The sequence below is a fragment of the Primulina huaijiensis genome, chromosome 1 (genome assembly GCF_012295235.1).
Source record: "Primulina huaijiensis isolate GDHJ02 chromosome 1, ASM1229523v2, whole genome shotgun sequence".
Taxonomy (NCBI): domain Eukaryota; kingdom Viridiplantae; phylum Streptophyta; class Magnoliopsida; order Lamiales; family Gesneriaceae; genus Primulina; species Primulina huaijiensis.
The window spans coordinates 5,300,716-5,319,655 of NC_133306.1; the positions used below are offsets into that span (position 1 = coordinate 5,300,716).

Genomic DNA, 18,940 nt, shown 5'->3' on the forward strand with positions numbered 1-18,940 from the left:
ATTGAGCAGACGCAATTAAGGAGCAAGTCAATGGATGGTCCCCAGAATGATTAATTAAACACGAACGTAAAAAGCTCATGTGAGACGATCTCACGAATCGTATTTTGTGAGACGAATATTTTATTTGAGTCATCCATGAAAAAATATTACTTTTTATGCTAATAATATTACTTTTTATTGTGCCAGTAGGGTTGACTCATCTCACAGATAAAGATTCGTGAGACCGTCGCACAAAAGACCTACTCAACACTAATTAATAATGTCCAAAATAACAGTAATTCGTGTTTAATTAATCATATTTTGCTATTTGTGGACCATCCATTGACTTGCACCTTAATTGGTGCCCCTTTAAATTTATAAAAGTACTCTCTTTTTTCATTTGATAAAAAAATATTATAAAAATCTATTTTAATAAATTTATGTATTCTTTTATAATTATTTATCCACTTTATAAAATTTTAAAAATTAGTAAAATATTTTTTGAATCTTTATCCAAACTTTTGAATTTTTAAATAATTATATCATTTTTAATATACAAAAATCATTGTAAGAAAATATTAAATTAAAAATAATAATAAATTTAACATAAAAACTACTACTTGTGTTCTGTATTCGAACCGTGGGGGGTCCGAAAGATTTGTAAGCAAAATAAATTTAGGCTCAAAGTTGATATCTGAAAATTGCTTTTTGGGTTTAATATTTTCGGTATTTTCGGCTTAAAAATTATTTTTCGGATGGATTTTTTTTGTACACACAGTGGATAGGAAATCTTGCAGATTCTCATGAGTTTCTACAAAATTTCGTTATTTTCTATCTTTTTGTTTTATTAATATTCTTTTTGCAGAGGAACTTCCTTCAAATTTTCCAACATAAATATTCGAATTCTCGTTATATGTCTGACAAAAATTCATTAAAATAGGATTATGTACCAGCATAAATGCCTGTAACCGGCTCCGTGACTATCCGAATTTGTAGAACAAGATAACACAAGACCAAATAATACTGAGTTCGACAAACACTTTCTCGGTCGAGTCTCGCACAATGTTTGCTTAGCGCAGTTTATTTGATTTTCATAATTGACAGACTACCAAGCTAACGTCAAATGTTGGGGGATGAAAATTAGTCAATCCTAAAATAACTGGATTTAATCAGATACAATTTAAAGGTTGTGTAGGTTCATTCATCAAAGTTTGACATGAGAACTTTACAAGTTTCCAAAAATCGAAGATACAGATCACGAAATCGAAGTTCAATTATATTTGTGGATTGATGGTAGAACTGTTGATAAAATAAAGAAATGACACAAAATTTTACCTAATACGTACTGAAAAGTAGCGATCCCAAGTTATATAGTCTAACAAAAAATTAAAAAAAATGCATTTAACAGGCTTTCCGAGTCTTCACAATTACTTTAAAGTTAAAATCAGGTTCGATGTTATAAAAAGATGGATGAGAAAATTACTAACAATATTTTAATTATTTTAATATTATAACACATATACTGGTTAAGGTTTCTGCCATATTTTATGTATATTAATTATCGAACCAATTTTTAAACAAATTTTATGAAAAATATAAATTTATATTTCTGTTTGATTTTATGCATTTGAAAACATATTTGGAAAATAATATAAATAAAATTTATAAATTTCAACATCTAATAATTTTTATTACAAATTATTATGAAGCAGCACTCAACTGAGAATAAGTGAAGAGTCGATGTAAATGTCACAATTGCAGTCCGAGTAACGTCGGAGGATTCTGAATTGGTACAGGGTAAGACAGAGTGTGCCCTGGTTTTAGCTGGGAGAAACCTCATTCTCATTAAAAACAAAAACAAAAACAAAAACAAAACAAAAAACCATCACAGCAACCACAATAAAATAACACCAAAACAATACGACGAGACGAGACGAGGCCCTCACTTCACCATCTTTAGGAGGGGTGTAGGATTCAGAATGCAACAGATCACGAAACCGAAATATGAAGCAATGTCTTCCACTTGATTCTCGAAATTGAATGCGATTAATATAAATCACTGCAAAGAACAAAAATTAAAGTTCAATACACTAGGCAAAATAGTAGAGAATTCCAAATGATAAGGAACAAAAGGTGTCGAATATGGGACGAAACAACCCACCTCTGCGTTGCCGCTGCCGGCTCTTGCAAGCCCATCTACCTTGTGGCCCTCTTCTGGTGATAAATGAAATAAGTGAAGCTACTATGTAAGTGCGTAAAACAAATTTGGGAACATCTTTTATGATGACACGAGAACTTAAAGTCACAAGCAAAATCAGAACATTTGAATCAAGATTCTGTGCATATTTGAGGCAGCATGCACTGGCAGATTCAAGTTTCTTTTGAAACGAACCACATCAAATTCTAATTTGAATCCACATGAATTAGTTTCTATCATAGTTGTCAAAAGCGCTCGCCTCACTCGCTCAAGCACAAAGCAACTCGACGCACAAGGCCTGCGCTTCATGGAACTCCGAAGCGCAGCAGGTCTGTGAAGCGAGCGCTTTTGTGTGCCTTGCTTTGATGCACAAGGTGCTCGCTTGTGCGCGTCATAGAAGTCGCACATGCCTTTTTTTTTTAAAGCTTTGGCAGAGTAAAATCGCACTTAAGTCTGCTCAGAAAAATGTTGCGCCCCTAAACCCTGCGGCCTGCTCTGTCGCTTCTCAGTTCTCACCACCAGCCTTCGCCTCTCACTGCCTCGCCTTTGCGCTTTAAGCCGGCCCTAGACAATTTATCGCTTTTTTTGCGCCTCACACTTTTGACAACTATGGTTTCTACAAGTCATGCATCCTTTAAATAGAGAACACGAGTTGTACGATATCAACAAAACGTTAGATATGTCAACCAATTATTACCTCCATCCTCTGCAATGTCAGAAGTCCACAAGGTAAGGTTGTCCCTAAGGAGCTGCATAATTAATGTACTATCTTTGTATGATTCTTCACTTAACGTATCCAGCTCCGAGATAGCTTCGTCAAATGCCTGTTTAGCAAGGTGGCAGGCCCTGTGGTAAAGTTTACACGTGACAAATTTCCCATGGCATGCAAAGAATAATTCACAAACTATTTCAAATACCTTTCTGGAGAGTTCAAAATTTCATAGTAGAAGACAGAGAAGTTCAAAGCTAAACCCAATCGAATGGGGTGTGTAGGAGACAGCTCTGATTCCGCAGCATTAGTGGCTGCCTGCAAGCAAATGATCACGTTACTTACAGTTTGAGATTCACTGAGATTAGTACACCCTCAGCATCAAACTATAAATCATCTGTAAACAAATAAAATTTAACAGATATTTTCCAATCACAAACAGAAATACATTCATGAAAATAAAATCTGTCAGTTGTGACTGCTAGATAAAACAAAATTCATGTAGTTACTCATCCCATATCATTACTCTGAGACCAGCTTTTGGAACCGAGGTTAAAATCCAAAAATTTATTGGCATATCAATAAGACTAAGTCAAAGGCCCGAAATACAAATATCATCATCCTGGAAAATATAATACACAATAAACATTGCAGCAGAAATATGCTCAAAACCCCTACAACAAATAAAAGAAAAAATAACTCAGACAGGTTCGAGAGCATGAAAATTGATTCGATATTTTACATACAAAAACATGATGAGCCAAATTAAATAATCTTTTTTACTTTCATTTAAACTAGTGATGTAGCACGTGCAGGTACTATATCTTACAAACTATTTGGTTTGTATCATTATCATTGACGCTATTAATGTAATCAAGATAAATCAAAATCAGCATTACTTTTCAATAAAAACATCACATGTTTAACTAAATTGACTAATAATGTATTAAAAAAATAAATAAACTCTAAATCCATCTCAGATAATCAAAAAGATCTGAGTGGTATATCATGACTTAAGTCTCACCTGATAGGCTTTCATTGATTCATCCGCTGCCTCCTTCCGCTCATTTCCACTCTTAAACTCTGCCAGGTAACGATAGTAATCTCCTTTCCTACAATTATATTTTTTGACAAGGAATTAGAAATGTAAAATTGATGGATAAGAGTGGATATGCAAAACATGATACAGAAGCAAATAGAAATTGATGTGCACTTACATCTTATAGAAAAACACAGTGGTCTCAACACCTGATGAGGAAGGGATCAAATGCTCATCAATCACAGTCATGATGTTTCCACAAATAGTGGACAACTCTGACTCAACTTTTTGCCTGTACTCCTTGATTCTCTTCACATTAAGTTCATGTCCCTTCGCCTCTTCTTTTTGTTCAATTGATGATAAAATCCTCCACGAAGCCCTTCGAGATCCAATCTCATTTTTATAACTAACAGACAACAAGTTCCGCTCTTCAACTGTCAATTCAACATCAAGCTTCGCAACATTTTGCATGGCCTCCACCATTTCTTCGGAATAATGAACAAAATCAATGGAAAACAATTGTCAGCAGTCTAAAAATGTTTTAAGAACATGTGAGATGTTCAAAAAGAGCTTACGATATCAAATATAAGAAGTTAAAAAGCTTATGTCAATTAAAACTATCATGAACTTAAATTTGAGGTATCTGTAATTCTTTACTGCGTGATAGACAAGCTTACTGCTACCAGTAAAACATCTCATAAGCTCTTGGAAGTTTCATCCAAGCAAATACATTCTACCAAACATTCGTGTTATATTCTCATTTGACTTTTAGTCTCTCCCACAGGTCGGATAACTTCTTCTTTTCTTAACATTTTCCCAAAAATGCTTCAATATAAGAGATTTGAAATTTCAAATTTAATCATAACTTTGTTCCTGATAACAATTCATCTCCTAACATTACTTTCTTCAATGCATTCCATGCTAATTTCACACAATCATGTATTACTTAGACTTTTGGAATACCTAAGAGGTCGTGGCTTCTACAATTTCATTATGTGCCATTAGTGTTTCCCTTCCCTTACCATAATTTCGATGATTATAATAAGATTTTGCACCAGTCTTATGTTTTTATCAGTGTGGCTGTCTTGCCTAATAAACAAAGTTGGCTTTGCATTTCATTCACAATACTATTGAAGGGGAATTGTGCAGGACAACGAAAAGACTTAAAAGATACCATTTCATGCGTATAAGTCCGGTCAAACACCGACCAAGAACTGTTTCAAGAATCAGAAAACAAATACACACCTTGAAAGCAGTTATATAACAGTTTTAGATGCTAAAACACACATTAAACCAACAAAATGAAGCAAAAGTAACCAGAAACAACTTCACTCAAAAAATCATCTGTAACTATGTAACGAGGCAATGCTTGGTAACTTTATGCGGGTTAACTTCGACGCACTATAATGAAACACTCAATTGCAAACGAGTAAATTCATAAATCACAATACTCAATTGTCGCTAAACCTCTCAAATCTAATCTAAGTAATAAAAACACATGTACTGCAAAGGTCACACACAGAACATTTTGACATCATGTCACAAATCTGAAACTACTCCTACAAAAAATATTTCAGAAATTTATGGCCTTGATTGAACGGATGTAAAATAATAATCCTAAAATTTAATTTTAAACAGATTATATACCATCATAACGTTCGGCTTGCTCTGCAAGTTTCGCGATGTAGACGAAGTTTTCACGATCCTTCGTGGCAGCCATTCTTCCACTTGCCCCTGTTTGATGAGGGTTTCGCGCTTTTCGATCCAGGAACCAGGTTTTGTTATTTTCACTGAGACTTTATTTCAAGTAGAGCCCTATCCTTCAATGCTGAAAACGATTATTGTACCTTTGGCTGTAATAGTAGTACTGTGAAGAGATTTTTTCACCGATTTTTTTTTTTGCATCTGATTATTTAAAATTCATTTATTTTTATTATTAAATAAGATACTCACATCTATCCTCTAATTTTTTCCAATAATTAAATTAATCACGATAAATTTCAATATTTAAATAAATTGATTTTAAATCCTTCTATCTAAACATAAAAATATAAAAATACGTACCTAATCCATAATATAAAAAATGCATACCTCATCCCAAAAATTAAATAGACCTCTTAGGGGTATAGCCAGAAAATTTTGATATATCGAACGAAATTTATTTTCAATTTTTGTCGTCGTCCCAATATAATTATCGTTGATTCTTCCCCAAATACCATGACATTCAAACAAAATAATCGCCACATTTGTTGTAAAAAATATCTAAATAGGAACCATCGAACCAATGAATCATCAAACAAGTCTAAGGCAACACTCATTATTTCATCTTTATATTGACATTTTCGACAACGCAATGCTGCAATAACATTCTTACAAAATATTCAACCAATGTTTTTTAAGATAGAAAGGTAAAAAATAATTAATAACCTGACATACCATAAAAACATCACACTCAAATTTTATGAAACAAAATAATTCCTCTAAAATAATTAATATGTATGATCGAACGTTTGTCGTTTTACCAAAAATTAAAACATGTGGTAATGGTGCAACTTCAAGCTTTTAAACCATACAACAACCTAATCGTTATGGTTCAATTGTTCTACCAACATAGACAATTATTGCACCAAAACAATATTCCTTTCCATAATTACACTATTTACAATCAATGAAAATAAAACTCACGACCTAACTCTGATATCAATTGTAAGACCAAATGTTTGTCGTTTTATCAAAAACTATAGCTGGTGGTATTGGTGCAACTCGAATATTTTAAAACATACATAATTTCAAAGATCATAGTTCGATCGTTATATTCAGTATGAACAATTATCATACACCAATATAATACAAATAGAAAAAATTGAAAGTTTTTAAGAAAAGAAAAAAAAAACCCATTGGTTTCCTCAATATTAAGACCAATTTTAAAATTGTGGACTAAAATAGTGAAAAATTTTGATTTAGTCCTTCGATATTAAGCCAAGATAATTTGAGATATATATATGAACAATTTTAAAATTAATAAGATGAGCTGTTACATAAGTTTGAGTAAGTATTTTGTGAGACACTCTCACGAATCTTTATCTGTGAGACGGGTCAACCTTACCAATATTTACAATAAAAAATAATACTCTTAGCATAAAAAGTAATAATTTTTCATAGATAAGATCCGTCTTACAAAATACGACTCGTGAGATCGTCTCATACAAGTTTCTCCCCATAAGTTTTGCCAAAATTCTTGGACAAAAACCCAGTTTTATCCACATAGTAGATCCACCCTTGGACTTCCCTCTAAACATTTTATAAAAATAGCTTTGTCTCAAATTTCAAACCTTTACTGGATAGACTTAGTAACATCCACAATTCAAATCTATGGATAAATTTTTTTAAACAAAAGAGATTACTCCGCCGCTCCACAGCTCAGCAGCAATGGCCGTCGCATGGGGAAGAGCGTAGAGTGGCAGAGGATAAGAAGGAAGTATGGCGGACTTACAGAATTCGTCTCTATTTTTTCTCTATAGATAAACAATTGGTTGCCTTTTTACTATAAATAGAGAGAATGGCATCATCCGCTCCTTTGTTTTCGTATCCTCCGATTCTTGGAAATCGCGGCAACAATAGCCAGTTGTCGTCTTCTTATTCTTCCAATCCCTGCTCTCCTTCCCCTAATTCTTCTTATCCTATTTTTTCGTATCGTTGCCCAGGCCATATCTGCAATTTCATCACATTCTCAGGTGAGAATTCATTTTTCGATTAATTTTTTTTCTTGAATTGAGGCATGATGAGCCATGTTGGACGAGAATTGATTCACTGCTGTTTGGGATTTTTAACTGTCGAATTGTTACGGANGTTTTTTTTTTTTTTTTTTTTTTTTTGTCATGGACCTGTGATTAATGTTATTCTGTTCCTAATTAGACTATGTAAAACGTCAATTTGCCGAGTTTTGCTCCATCGGGCTTCTGAGTAGTTATCAATTATCAATGAAATTTCAACCTGTTAAATCTGTTGTTTTGTATGTCCGTGGATTATGGCGGTAGTTGTCTCAACTCTCAAAGATGTCAACTTTGGAAAATTATGTATTTTGACTTTAGAATGCGAGCGCTGTTATGTTGATGAGCGACATGTCCTTTTTGGTCAATACAGTTGTTTAGTTGGTTGATGGATTGTCTTTTATTGATTTTAATTTTTGATAGTGTTAATAATCAATAAAATTGTCGAGAATTTGGGGAAATATTTGTATATATTTGCTTTTGTTAACCTTTCTCCTCTCCTTCCATTCGTGTGTATTCTTCTCCTGTTTTTTGGGTATCGCATAAAGATTGCATTGGAGAGAGAACCTCTTGATTCAAAAATGAATTTTTGAAAAAAAATAATTTCAAAAAAATTGTCTTTAATAGGAGAAGCTAATTAAAAAGTGCTTTAAAAACTTTTTTAAAAAATCACTTTTTCGGAGGCCAGAAAATGTGTCTTCTGCCTAAGCTTTTGATCGATCTTTCATTCTAATCCAATATCCACTTCGACTAATTTATAAAGCTATACTAACTACTAGTTATATCGTTTTGATGATCAGCTAGGTTGTAATTTATAGAGTTTCATTATAATGAGCATCTTTCTTGTTTGAGAGCTTATCTGTCTTCATTTTTAAGCTTCAACATTACCCTCAACGTTGCAGGCGTAAAAAATAGCCTGAGGGCTCACGCTATGAGTACAACTCAGGGAAATATCGCATCTCCTAGGGGCATTGTGAAAATGGAAGATGAGCCTGATCATCTTCTTGTTCTTGTTCATGGTATCTTGGCAAGGTATCAATATTCTTGTACACTAGAAAAGGTTCTAGGTTCTAAAGTACATAGTATCATTGGGTTGCTGCTGTTGGTAATATTGGCGTAGAGCATCTGAAGATTCTATTGCTTGGTCTAATTCATCCTTAAATTCAGTGAGGATTCTCTCATATTTCCGTGCAATCCTTTGGTATTATATAAGGCACAATTGGTGCTGATAATAGGAATTGGAGTTTTTTGTTATTCCCATGGGCGGTGCTGGTTCATTTTTTAATTTGAGGCAAGTGCATAACAGGAACTATAACGGATTCTGACTTTATTTTCACCTTCCACGTTTCCCACTTTTGTGGTTTATTGTTTATGCTTCCTCATTTATGCTATGACAGAAATAACCAACTTTCTAGCTCCGCCATGCAAGTTTTTTCTTGATATTTCTATGTTGGCACTTAAATACTTGTGCTCATACCACTAGCTTCTGTTCCTTTATTACGGAGGAAGAGGATGAAAAAATCTGTCGATTCTTATGATTTCTTGATTCTTCGGAGAGTTCATTGATTATTTTCAGAATTAAAAAAACTTTGAGAAATTTAGTTTAATGTATGATGCATATTAATGTACTTGCTAATTATTGACCTTGACTAATGTTTTAATAAGTTGCAGCCCAAGTGACTGGACTTATTTTGAAGCAGAGTTGAAGAGGAGGTTAGGAAAGAAATTTCTGATATATGGTACATTATTCGTTCTGATAAAATATTCTTTCATAGACTCACATGAAAACCAATGTATTGTTAAGGATTCATTTTATTTATTTAAATTGCCATATCATGTGCAGCTAGTTCGTGTAATACGTACACTAAAACGTTCACTGGCATTGATGGAGCTGGGAAACGACTGGCAGATGAAGTAAGCTTTTGAATGAGTGCCTTTGTAGGTCTTATTGTAGGTTGGCTTAGCATAAGCTGTGAACCGCTGATGTTTGTTCTAGTATCCATTTTCACAACCCTCTGGATGCTACCCTTGTGGTTAGGTGTCTGGTCCTGGTGGTGGTCATAATATATCTCTGACTTAAAAAACGGATGAAGGTTGTTTTTGTGCAATCAGTGTTGTTTTCATTCTATCCAAATGCACAGGTCACGCAAGTTGTGAAGAAGACGGAAAAACTTAAAAAGATATCCTTTTTGGCCCATTCTCTTGGTGGACTATTCGCAAGATATGCAATTGCTGTTTTATACTCGCCTAGTGCCTCCTCTGATCAATCTTATGATACTGGTGGCTCTACTGCTTCAGACTTCAAAACTTTGTATGGTTCAAATAAAGGTTTGATTGCCGGGCTGGAAGCAATTAATTTTATTACCCTGGCAACACCTCATTTGGGAGTCAGAGGGAATAAGCAGGTATTTGGTGCTGATAATGATACTAACTCATTTCATGTACACGTGTATGTTTTGCATGGATCTGTAAAAATAGCATGTTGCAGGGTTCCTTATGTTGAGTTAAAGACGCCACAAGTTAAAGGCTTTTAATTGGAAAGAAAACAATGGAGAATAGAACTTTTGTACAGGTCGACGTGTGACTATGTCTTAGGACTAGTTGGAAGGATCACATTTCCTCTGTAATAGTGTATATCGATTACCTTATTTTGTGTTTTTACTTTTTCAAATTTTCCTTGTTTTGAAGTTCACTACAGCATTGTATCCTCATATTAAATGCATTTCTATTGCTAAAGTAGAATCTCACTGTAGATTTATCTGGTTTGCCTCCAATGTTTGACTTTAGGAAACAATTTATGTGTGTTCAAGTGAACTTTAATGTGTTACTTATTTTCATCGGTAGTAGTTTGGAACCTGACCTCCAGACTGTTAATTATCTTCAATGATTCAGCTTCCATTCCTTCTGGGTGTGCCTTTCTTGGAGAAACTAGCTGTTCCAATAGCCCCTATTTTCGCTGGCAGAACTGGTAGTCAGCTCTTTCTTACAGATGGGAAGCCCAAAAAACCTCCTCTCTTGTTACGAATGACATCAGACTGTGAAGATGGAAAATTCATGTGAGTCCATGCAGCCATATATAACAATCTTGTTGTTCTATTTGCTCTGTTCAAACTTATCAAAGTGGATTTCATTGCAGATCAGCACTTGGTGCTTTCAGATGTCGAGTTCTTTATGCTAATGTCTCTTATGACCGTATCCAGAAATTTAATGTTGTTCAGTTTGCAGTAAAACACTTTCCTTAGTTTGTTTCAAAGGATTCTCTGCTTTATTGTTATGGACTTTTTTAACTCAAACCAGATATGGTTGGTTGGCGGACATCCTCCATACGCAGGGAGATAGAACTTGTCAAGGTAATTCCGTATTTTTATTGAACATTTTTCCCTAGGTTTTGTTATATTGAGCTTTGAATATTGGTAGACCTTTAGTGACCCAAATTCTATTCACATTGTGAGGAGCAAGTCATTCCTCTTCGGGTATGGTTAGCTCATGTATCTTTTTTCTTTTCTTTGCTCCATTTTCATGTTTTTGTTTTCAAATTTTTAACATGATACTCTCTAGCCTATTCAAGTGTCCTTTCATCTTTAAAATTGATTGAACATTTCTTGCACTGTAAAATCTCGAATAAAATAATCATTTATGCTCAAATATAAATCGTAAGTGCACGAGTCTAATTATAATATCTAATATTATTATAAATATATGAGTTTGAATTGTGAGCTTATTATTTTACCCTTTCATTTATTTTACAATTTGTTGTGTTCATGAGGTTTTTTAAGTCATTTTCTATGTTAATTTAATATGATCATTAATGGTGTACTTAATTCAATCAAAATAGTTATTAATTTGATTTTTCTTTTAAATTTACTTTAATTACATGTTACATATTTAAAAAAATATTTAATATTACTAACATCTATTTTATTTTACTATTATAAATATATGATTTTCATTTGTAAACTTACTATTTTACCATTTTGTTTGTTTTATAATTTGTCATATTCACGAGGTTCTTTAAATTAGTTTCTACGGATTATTAATAGAGTACTTAGTTAAGGTATTTATGTACTTAATTAGTTAAGGTATTTATTATTTTAATTTTACTTTTAAATTTAAATTTACTTACTTTAATTACACATTGACATCAAATTCATAGAAAATTACTATAATAATGTTATAAATTAAAAAATTGTTAATATTTCAAATATTAAGGTAATAATGGGAAGACGAATGAGGTTGAATAAAATTAAATTATTAATAAATATTAAGATCATATAAAACATATTTTTCTCATTTAAAATAAATATATTTTTAGACTACTTAGAGAAAATGTTTGTATGTAAGTGATTTCAATGCAAATATTTAATTTTTTAGTCAATTTCGATATATGATGCTAAAAAAATCTCTCTAAATAATATATCTATTAAATATATGACTTTCATTTGTGAGCTTACTATTTTACCATTTTTTTGTTTTAAAATTCGCCATATTCATGATGTTATTTAAGTCATTTTTTATGTTAGTTTAAAAGGATCATTAATAGTGTAATTGATTTAATGAAACTGATTATTATTTTAATTTAATTTAATTCTAATTAGTTAAATTTATACATTGCAGTCAAATTCATGAAAATTTCTACATATTAATGATAGATGATAATGGGAAGACGAAGGGGAGATGAAACGGATTGAATAAAAATAAATTATTAATAAATATTAAGGTCATATAAAACTTCTTTCTCCCACTTATAATAGAAATATTTTCTTACTCTTTATGTGGCAATTGAGATACGTGATTGAGAGAAATGTTTGTATGTAACTGATTTCAAATACTGTTTTTAAGTCATTTGGTCAATTTTTTATATATGCTGCTAAATAAATATTACTAAATAATATGCTTCATTTGATCATTTAATGTTTTTGCAATGAGATGAGTTTTTTACCCTAGCGTTAACAAGTTTTATTGTTATATGTCATGTGTGTTGCTTACGTTGTATGGATGTCATATAAAATGTCAATATTTCTCAAAGAATAAAATCGTTTTTCAAAAAGAAAAAATTCTTCATCTAGAAAAAGAAATATATGAAAAACAAAGTGTACACAATTCTCATTCGATTTATAATGGTATGAGAACAATTCTAAAGCTTTGTGGACACAATAGATCAATTTTGTGAATTTTTAGTAAATTGAGACAATGAGCAAGTTGCACTTTATTTCCTCTAATATTATCTCGATATATTCTGATGTGGCTAAGAGGTTGTTTTTGTCTCATTTTTAGTCAAAGTGGCTAATCAGCTAATTCATAAGATATAAGATGATAGCATTGAAAACTCCTCAACAAATAAATTCACTTAGCCAAATAGTGAAATACAAATACAATTCTACAATATTTCATCAAATTAATCTTGACTATAATAAAATGCTTATGAAATCTAAACAGTTGTATTATTAGATGAGATATTGAATAAAAACAAATACTTTTATCTACATTTGAATGATATCTCATATGCATATCTTAATTACGTTATTCGTGTCTCTTCTCAAAATTTTTGAAATTCAATAATTAATTTTGTATATCGTTTCATAAGATATAAAATATTATAAATAAAATGTAAATTCGATGGAAGAAAATTTGTTTTGTTTCAATAAATAATATAATATTATGTTCTAGGCACAACAAATGAGATTGAAACTATATTATCCCCATGATATGAGGAACGCAATCATTGTTCCAAAGCTTCTAAAAAAATGACTAACGAGATAACTTTCCTGACTTGCGTTAAATTAAACGAGGACACGGTTCTAATATATAGCAATTTGAATAGATTTTCAAGTATTATTTCTTCCAGTGATTGAGAAATAATTGTTAAAAATTTATTAACATTATAGCTCTATGTTAATAATATTGATATTAAATATATAAAAATGATATTACAAATATCATGCTGTTTGAAGAAATTAAAATATCGTTCATTGGTTATGTTGTTGAATGATATATATGTTATACATAATTTTACTCACACGTGAAAACCTATCATGACTAAAAAAAATTTTCTTAGGAGTTACAGTTCATGATTGTCATAAGCTAAAAATCATTCAACAAAAAAAAAATAGTCGGAAATATAAGATTACCGGATAAAAACAATGTAGAAAATCGAAAAAGTGTCGTGATAGGGAAGCAAACTACAAGCATGTCAGATCCCAGATGAGGATTCTAAATAACATAATAAGTGTTAAAGATGATAATATACTTGTTGAGTATACCAAAATGGTTATACGCATATTATAAAAACTACGACAAAGAGTTGTTGAGTTGTCAAAATCAACCAAGAAGCATATTGAAAAATGTGTCGTGTGGATAAGATAACTTTTTCCGATTCATATACTGTCTATGGTCATGATTTTTATTTTTGATGGTTTGGTTTGTTTCAATTGATAAATGCTACTAGCCATATTTTAATTCATTTAAATATTATCAAAATTTCATTCATATATTTTCAGCAGTTTAGTTGCTTAAGTGCAACGCACGTGCATTTTTCTAGTATATATATGAATACGAGTATCATCCCACTGAGATCGTATTATACAACTTTATTTTCAGAAATTAAATGTTTAGCCACGAGTAAACAATAAGTTGGGATTAATTCACTACGAATGAAGAGAAAAATATAATTTCAACTGCTTCATTCGATGGCTCTGACTGATTTGTTGAAGGATCAGCCTGCTCCTCTGAGGTTGGACTTTGGGAATTTACTGGAATATACAACTGTTGATCCATTTTCCAATCTTTGATCTTCATCTGCAATGATAAAATAAAATCAATTCAAGGATAATATTAAAATCAAATGTGAATGAATGTGTTTGTAATTTCGGTTCACCTACTCCTGATTGATTCAAATAATTAATTTCAACAATTATTCATACTCTTGACAAGATTCCCTAAATTATTAATATACTCTTTCAAGTCAAGTTAAATTAATTTAACACAATAAAAAATCTCTTTAATTATTTATCAAATGTGATTGCATAAATGATTTGTGGAATCTCCTAACTTTCGACGCTTTGGACACTATCAACGTGTATTCAATTCAATATATATGTGTAAACTGTAAATCTACATATTATACTATTCATTCCTATTGGAAAAATCTACTTTCGAATTCACTCGCAATATAAAATAATATAGAAAACTACATTTTCAACAATGCAAATAAAAATAATAATTCAATCAAGTATAAACCAAAAGTTGAATATTAAATTATTATGAACCAAGTTTTGGGGTAGGATCCCCTAAATCCCAACAAAATAAAATTTATCTATTAAAATCCATTGTAGGAAATATTAAAAGCAATGATTGAATGATGTTTCTTCACTGAAATGCAAAAAGAGGGGGAAGAACAAGAAGGCGCCGCGCGAAATCTTGTCTTCCATGCTTGTCTCTTCGACTCCGGTGTCGTTTTTCTCGTGCGGCTGTTTTTTCGTCCGTGAATGTGATGTGAATCTTGTGTTTTTTGTTTTTTCCCTAGTCTGTTAGGGCTCTTATATATATAGATGCATCCAAAAGTCCATCAAGGTAGAAAATCCGCCTTCCTTTTAAAATATCCGAGCAGATAAAATTTTCCTTGTCATTTCGTGCTATGGCGGTCAAAAAATACCGTCCCAGCGCGACATGTTTTGTCCATTGTCTGAGTTTTTCTTCCAGGCGCTCTAGGGCGGTAATAAAATACCGCCCTAGCGCGTGAGGTCCTCTGTTCCAGCACCGATTTCTTCATCAACGCGTGCTGGTGGTCAAGAATTACCGCCCTAGCATGTCCTCCTCTGTCCGGGGTTTCAACTTTTCCTCAATGCGCGCTGGGGTGGTCAATAATTACCGCCCTAGCACGCCCAACTCTGTCACAATATCTCATGCAACACTTTCTTCACCATTTTGGCCAGTTTTTCTACAGTTATACCAACCAATGTGATGAACGACCCATACGTGTGAGTTATGACTCAAATAAATGAAATGTTGACCCAATATAATAAACTAATGCAAAAATGGATTACAAACAATACAATAAAATATGTAAAAACGACACCTATCGATCTAACTATACTAACCTTTTGATCGCCCTCAAGCAAAATAAGTTACAAGACACAACAAACGACAACAAAAATAGTTCAATGGTAGCTTATGGTTTTCATTCATGTCTCAGCGAATCTCTGACATACTTCTCATCAATCAAATCACAACATAAATTGTCACCTCTTGAAGTTTACACACTATATTTTGTGAACGTGCGTGCGTTGTGTGTTGTTTTTAATTGCATGCACATCAATTAGATTCATTCTAAAAAATTTTGCAAGACATCTCAATCGACACGTCTATGCGAGAATCTATCACGTACAACCCTTTTGCACTAGTTACTTAGCTGCAAACACAAATCATTAGGACTTTTCAAGTGTAGGTCATGGCTCTTGATTGTTACAAAATAAAAGAATAGAGAATCAAAGGGAAGGGAGTACAATTATCATTTTAAAATTATGTACGATCAGATTTTGCATAAGATATTCTTTTACTTTATACAATCCCCTCTTCTTGGCCTAGAAATAGAACTTCATTAATTTATTTGGCTCTTCATCTTAGAGATCTTTTTTCAAAAGTTTTTTTTTGCGAAACGAACTTTTCTTTTACAAATGCAAATTTGATTCAAATATGTACTTCCTTAAGGCATGAGTATTTGGCTTTGGGTTCCATTTTATAAGGGTACGATTATGAGGATTGATGTAAGGATGAGTTGCATATAATCTCACGTTTCTTGGTATGCTCACAAATTATAGGTCCAAAAAAAATTGCCTAAATCACTTTCATGTTGCTGATAAATACTTTGTTAGGAAGGACGTGTTCAAGTTCAACCAAAACCTAATGTTTGTCAAGTTTCCTACAAAAATTTGAATTTCACTCCTATTCGCACAATTCACTAGTTCCAACACATATGCTTGAATATATTCGACATTCGAACAAAAATTTCATATTTCAACAACATGAGTGTCCTAAACTAATGAAATGACTAAAATCATTGAGCATGTGTGTCATCAATTTATATTCTTCATTGACCGATTACCAATCTAATCACTGCAAACTGATTTCCATATGACTCACATGACCCAATGCATAATAATTATAAACTCAAAACAAATAAAATAAAAAGGACTAGCCCTTCCCCATACCAAAGTCGTGCAATGCCCCCGTTGCAAAAGACGACACATAAGAAAAAAACAAATGAACTTGACCAACACCGTGTACAATGCAGAAAATAAATAAAATAAAAGAAGAATAAGAAGACTCCCTGATCACTCTTCCTTGTCGTCCAGGGGCCGCACTCCTTCTGCGGGATCCTGTGGATGTGGGTAGACATACTGAGAATGGAATGGCGGAGGTATGGATCAAGCCCCATTTGGGCATTCCCCGCAATAAAGAATCTATGGAAGCTAGATATGCACTCTTGACAAATTGGCATTGGTTCTGGTAGGCGGCCCACGCACAAAGTTCATCAACCTTCTCACTAGCAGGGAGACAACGGGGTTGCGGTGGCAGCAGCACTTGGGCGGGGATGCATGGTCCCTCATCATCTGCCCTAGTGCGACGTCCTCTGTTCCAGCACTGATTCCTTTTTCAACGTGCGTTGGGCGGTAAAAAATTAACGTCTTAGCGCACCCTCTTTTGTACGGGTTTAACTTTTCCTCAATACGTGCTGGACCGCCCTAGCACGTCCGACTCTGTCCCAATACCTCATTAACTTTTCCTCAATATGCGCTGGAGCAGTCAAGAATTACCGCGCGCTGGAGCGGTCAAGAATTACTGCCTTAGCATGTCCGACTCTGTCCCAATACCTCATGTAACACATTTCTTCACTGTTTTGGCCAGTTTTCCTACCGATTGATGTGAGGAACGACCGTATGCATATATTATGACTAAAATAAATGAAACTTGGACTCAACACAATAAATTAAGGCAAATGTAAAAACGACACTAGTAAAAAATATTTAGTTAATCGGGCCTCGTTAATTCAACATCTAGAGCTGATCTGTTGAGCATTTTATCAATCTGAGTCAGTTTGCTGGGACCATCCTGCGACTTTTCTTGGGTTTGTCAACAACACACACAGACTTCCGTGAAGGATACTGTAGTTTCATTTTTATGGGTTTCTGATTTTCTTTCAAGTTATCAAATGATTTTATGGTCTGAAAGCTTAGGTAAGTTCATATATTTGTGGAACTTTTATTATTTTTATCTTTGTTGCTGACAGCCTCCTAGTCGGTCATTGGATGGCTACAAGCATGTCGTGGACGTGGAGTACTGTCCACCAGTTTTGTCCGATGTACCAAAGTTCCCTCCGGAAGCAGCCAAGGCAAAGGAAGCCGCACAAAATGAACCGAGCACACAAAACACAGTTGAATATCATGAAATCATGGAAGGTCACTAATTAGTCTACAGTAACTGAAGCTGACAGCTTTGTCAACTCATGTATTTTTCTCAAGTTAACGGAAATGAAATTTTCTTATGACAGAGGAAATGATACATGGTTTACAAAGAATAGGATGGTGGAAAGTTGATGTCAGTTTTCATACAGCATTTTGGCCATTTTTCGCACACAATAACATCCATGTAAGCATGATCCATCATTTATATTTTTTTTGAATTGGGTTTTTGTCTGATTATATCTGGTTATAAACAGGTGAAAAACCTTTGGTTTCATAATGCGGGGGCTGGAGTGGTCGCTCATGTAGCTGACACCATAAGCCGACAAGAGAAGCAACAGGACGCTCCCACTTACATTGCTGCTAGCTTGTAGCTGGTAGATAACCCCTAACCCCTGTGACATTTTATTTAGAAATAACCACACCGCCTCTGTATATAGCAGTATCATAGTTATTTACACTGCTAATAACATTTTTTCCAGAATGGCACTTGTCAATTTCTAGAGTACGGGAGAGAGAGGGGGTCATTAGCAGCCATGATTGTGGTAATCGCAATCGTGCACTCAAGTCATAATATTTTGAGTATTTCAAGTGTCAACTTCCTTCTGTAACTTGTAAATAACTTTTGTAATAATGATGGTTAAATGAAACATTCTCAAAGGGCTTAACGTATGCCATTTGATTTGGAAAGAGCTCGTCATTTTGCTATCCCGTACAGAGCAGCCCATATAAAGTTCACTCATCTTGCTCAAATCAACTCTAATTCACCATAGCAGAAAAGAAAGGAGC

General features: G+C 33.2%; 2 protein-coding genes across 4 annotated transcripts; one reads left to right on the forward strand and one right to left on the reverse strand.

Moving 5' to 3' along the window:
• Window positions 1-1,617: 1,617 nt before the first annotated feature.
• Window positions 1,618-5,764, reverse strand: LOC140979593 (14-3-3-like protein D). 2 transcript variants are annotated; one of them, XM_073445084.1, is made up of 7 exons: window positions 5,572-5,764; window positions 4,103-4,409; window positions 3,910-3,997; window positions 3,094-3,203; window positions 2,874-3,022; window positions 2,141-2,190; window positions 1,618-2,038 (listed from the first exon to the last, which is right to left on the reverse strand). In XM_073445084.1, the coding sequence occupies exons 1-7, from the start codon at window positions 5,642-5,644 to the stop codon at window positions 2,036-2,038; spliced, it is 780 nt and encodes a 259-aa protein (XP_073301185.1). In that variant the 5' UTR covers window positions 5,645-5,764; the 3' UTR covers window positions 1,618-2,035. The 2 variants fall into 2 exon arrangements, with proteins under 2 accessions (XP_073301185.1, XP_073301178.1); XM_073445077.1 differs by having other exon boundaries at window positions 2,141-2,193.
• A 1,528-nt stretch (window positions 5,765-7,292) lies between these two features.
• LOC140979613 (uncharacterized) lies at window positions 7,293-18,823 on the forward strand. Of its 2 annotated transcripts, XM_073445114.1 has the most exons (12): window positions 7,293-7,658; window positions 8,597-8,726; window positions 9,366-9,433; window positions 9,538-9,608; window positions 9,836-10,099; window positions 10,587-10,750; window positions 10,831-10,886; window positions 10,992-11,044; window positions 17,980-18,148; window positions 18,241-18,338; window positions 18,409-18,528; window positions 18,634-18,823. In XM_073445114.1, exons 1-11 carry the CDS (start codon window positions 7,484-7,486, stop codon window positions 18,523-18,525), a joined length of 1,365 nt encoding a protein of 454 aa, XP_073301215.1. In that variant the 5' UTR covers window positions 7,293-7,483; the 3' UTR covers window positions 18,526-18,528; window positions 18,634-18,823. The 2 variants fall into 2 exon arrangements, with proteins under 2 accessions (XP_073301215.1, XP_073301208.1); XM_073445107.1 differs by having other exon boundaries at window positions 7,294-7,658; window positions 18,409-18,823.
• The last annotated feature ends 117 nt before the right edge of the window (window positions 18,824-18,940 follow it).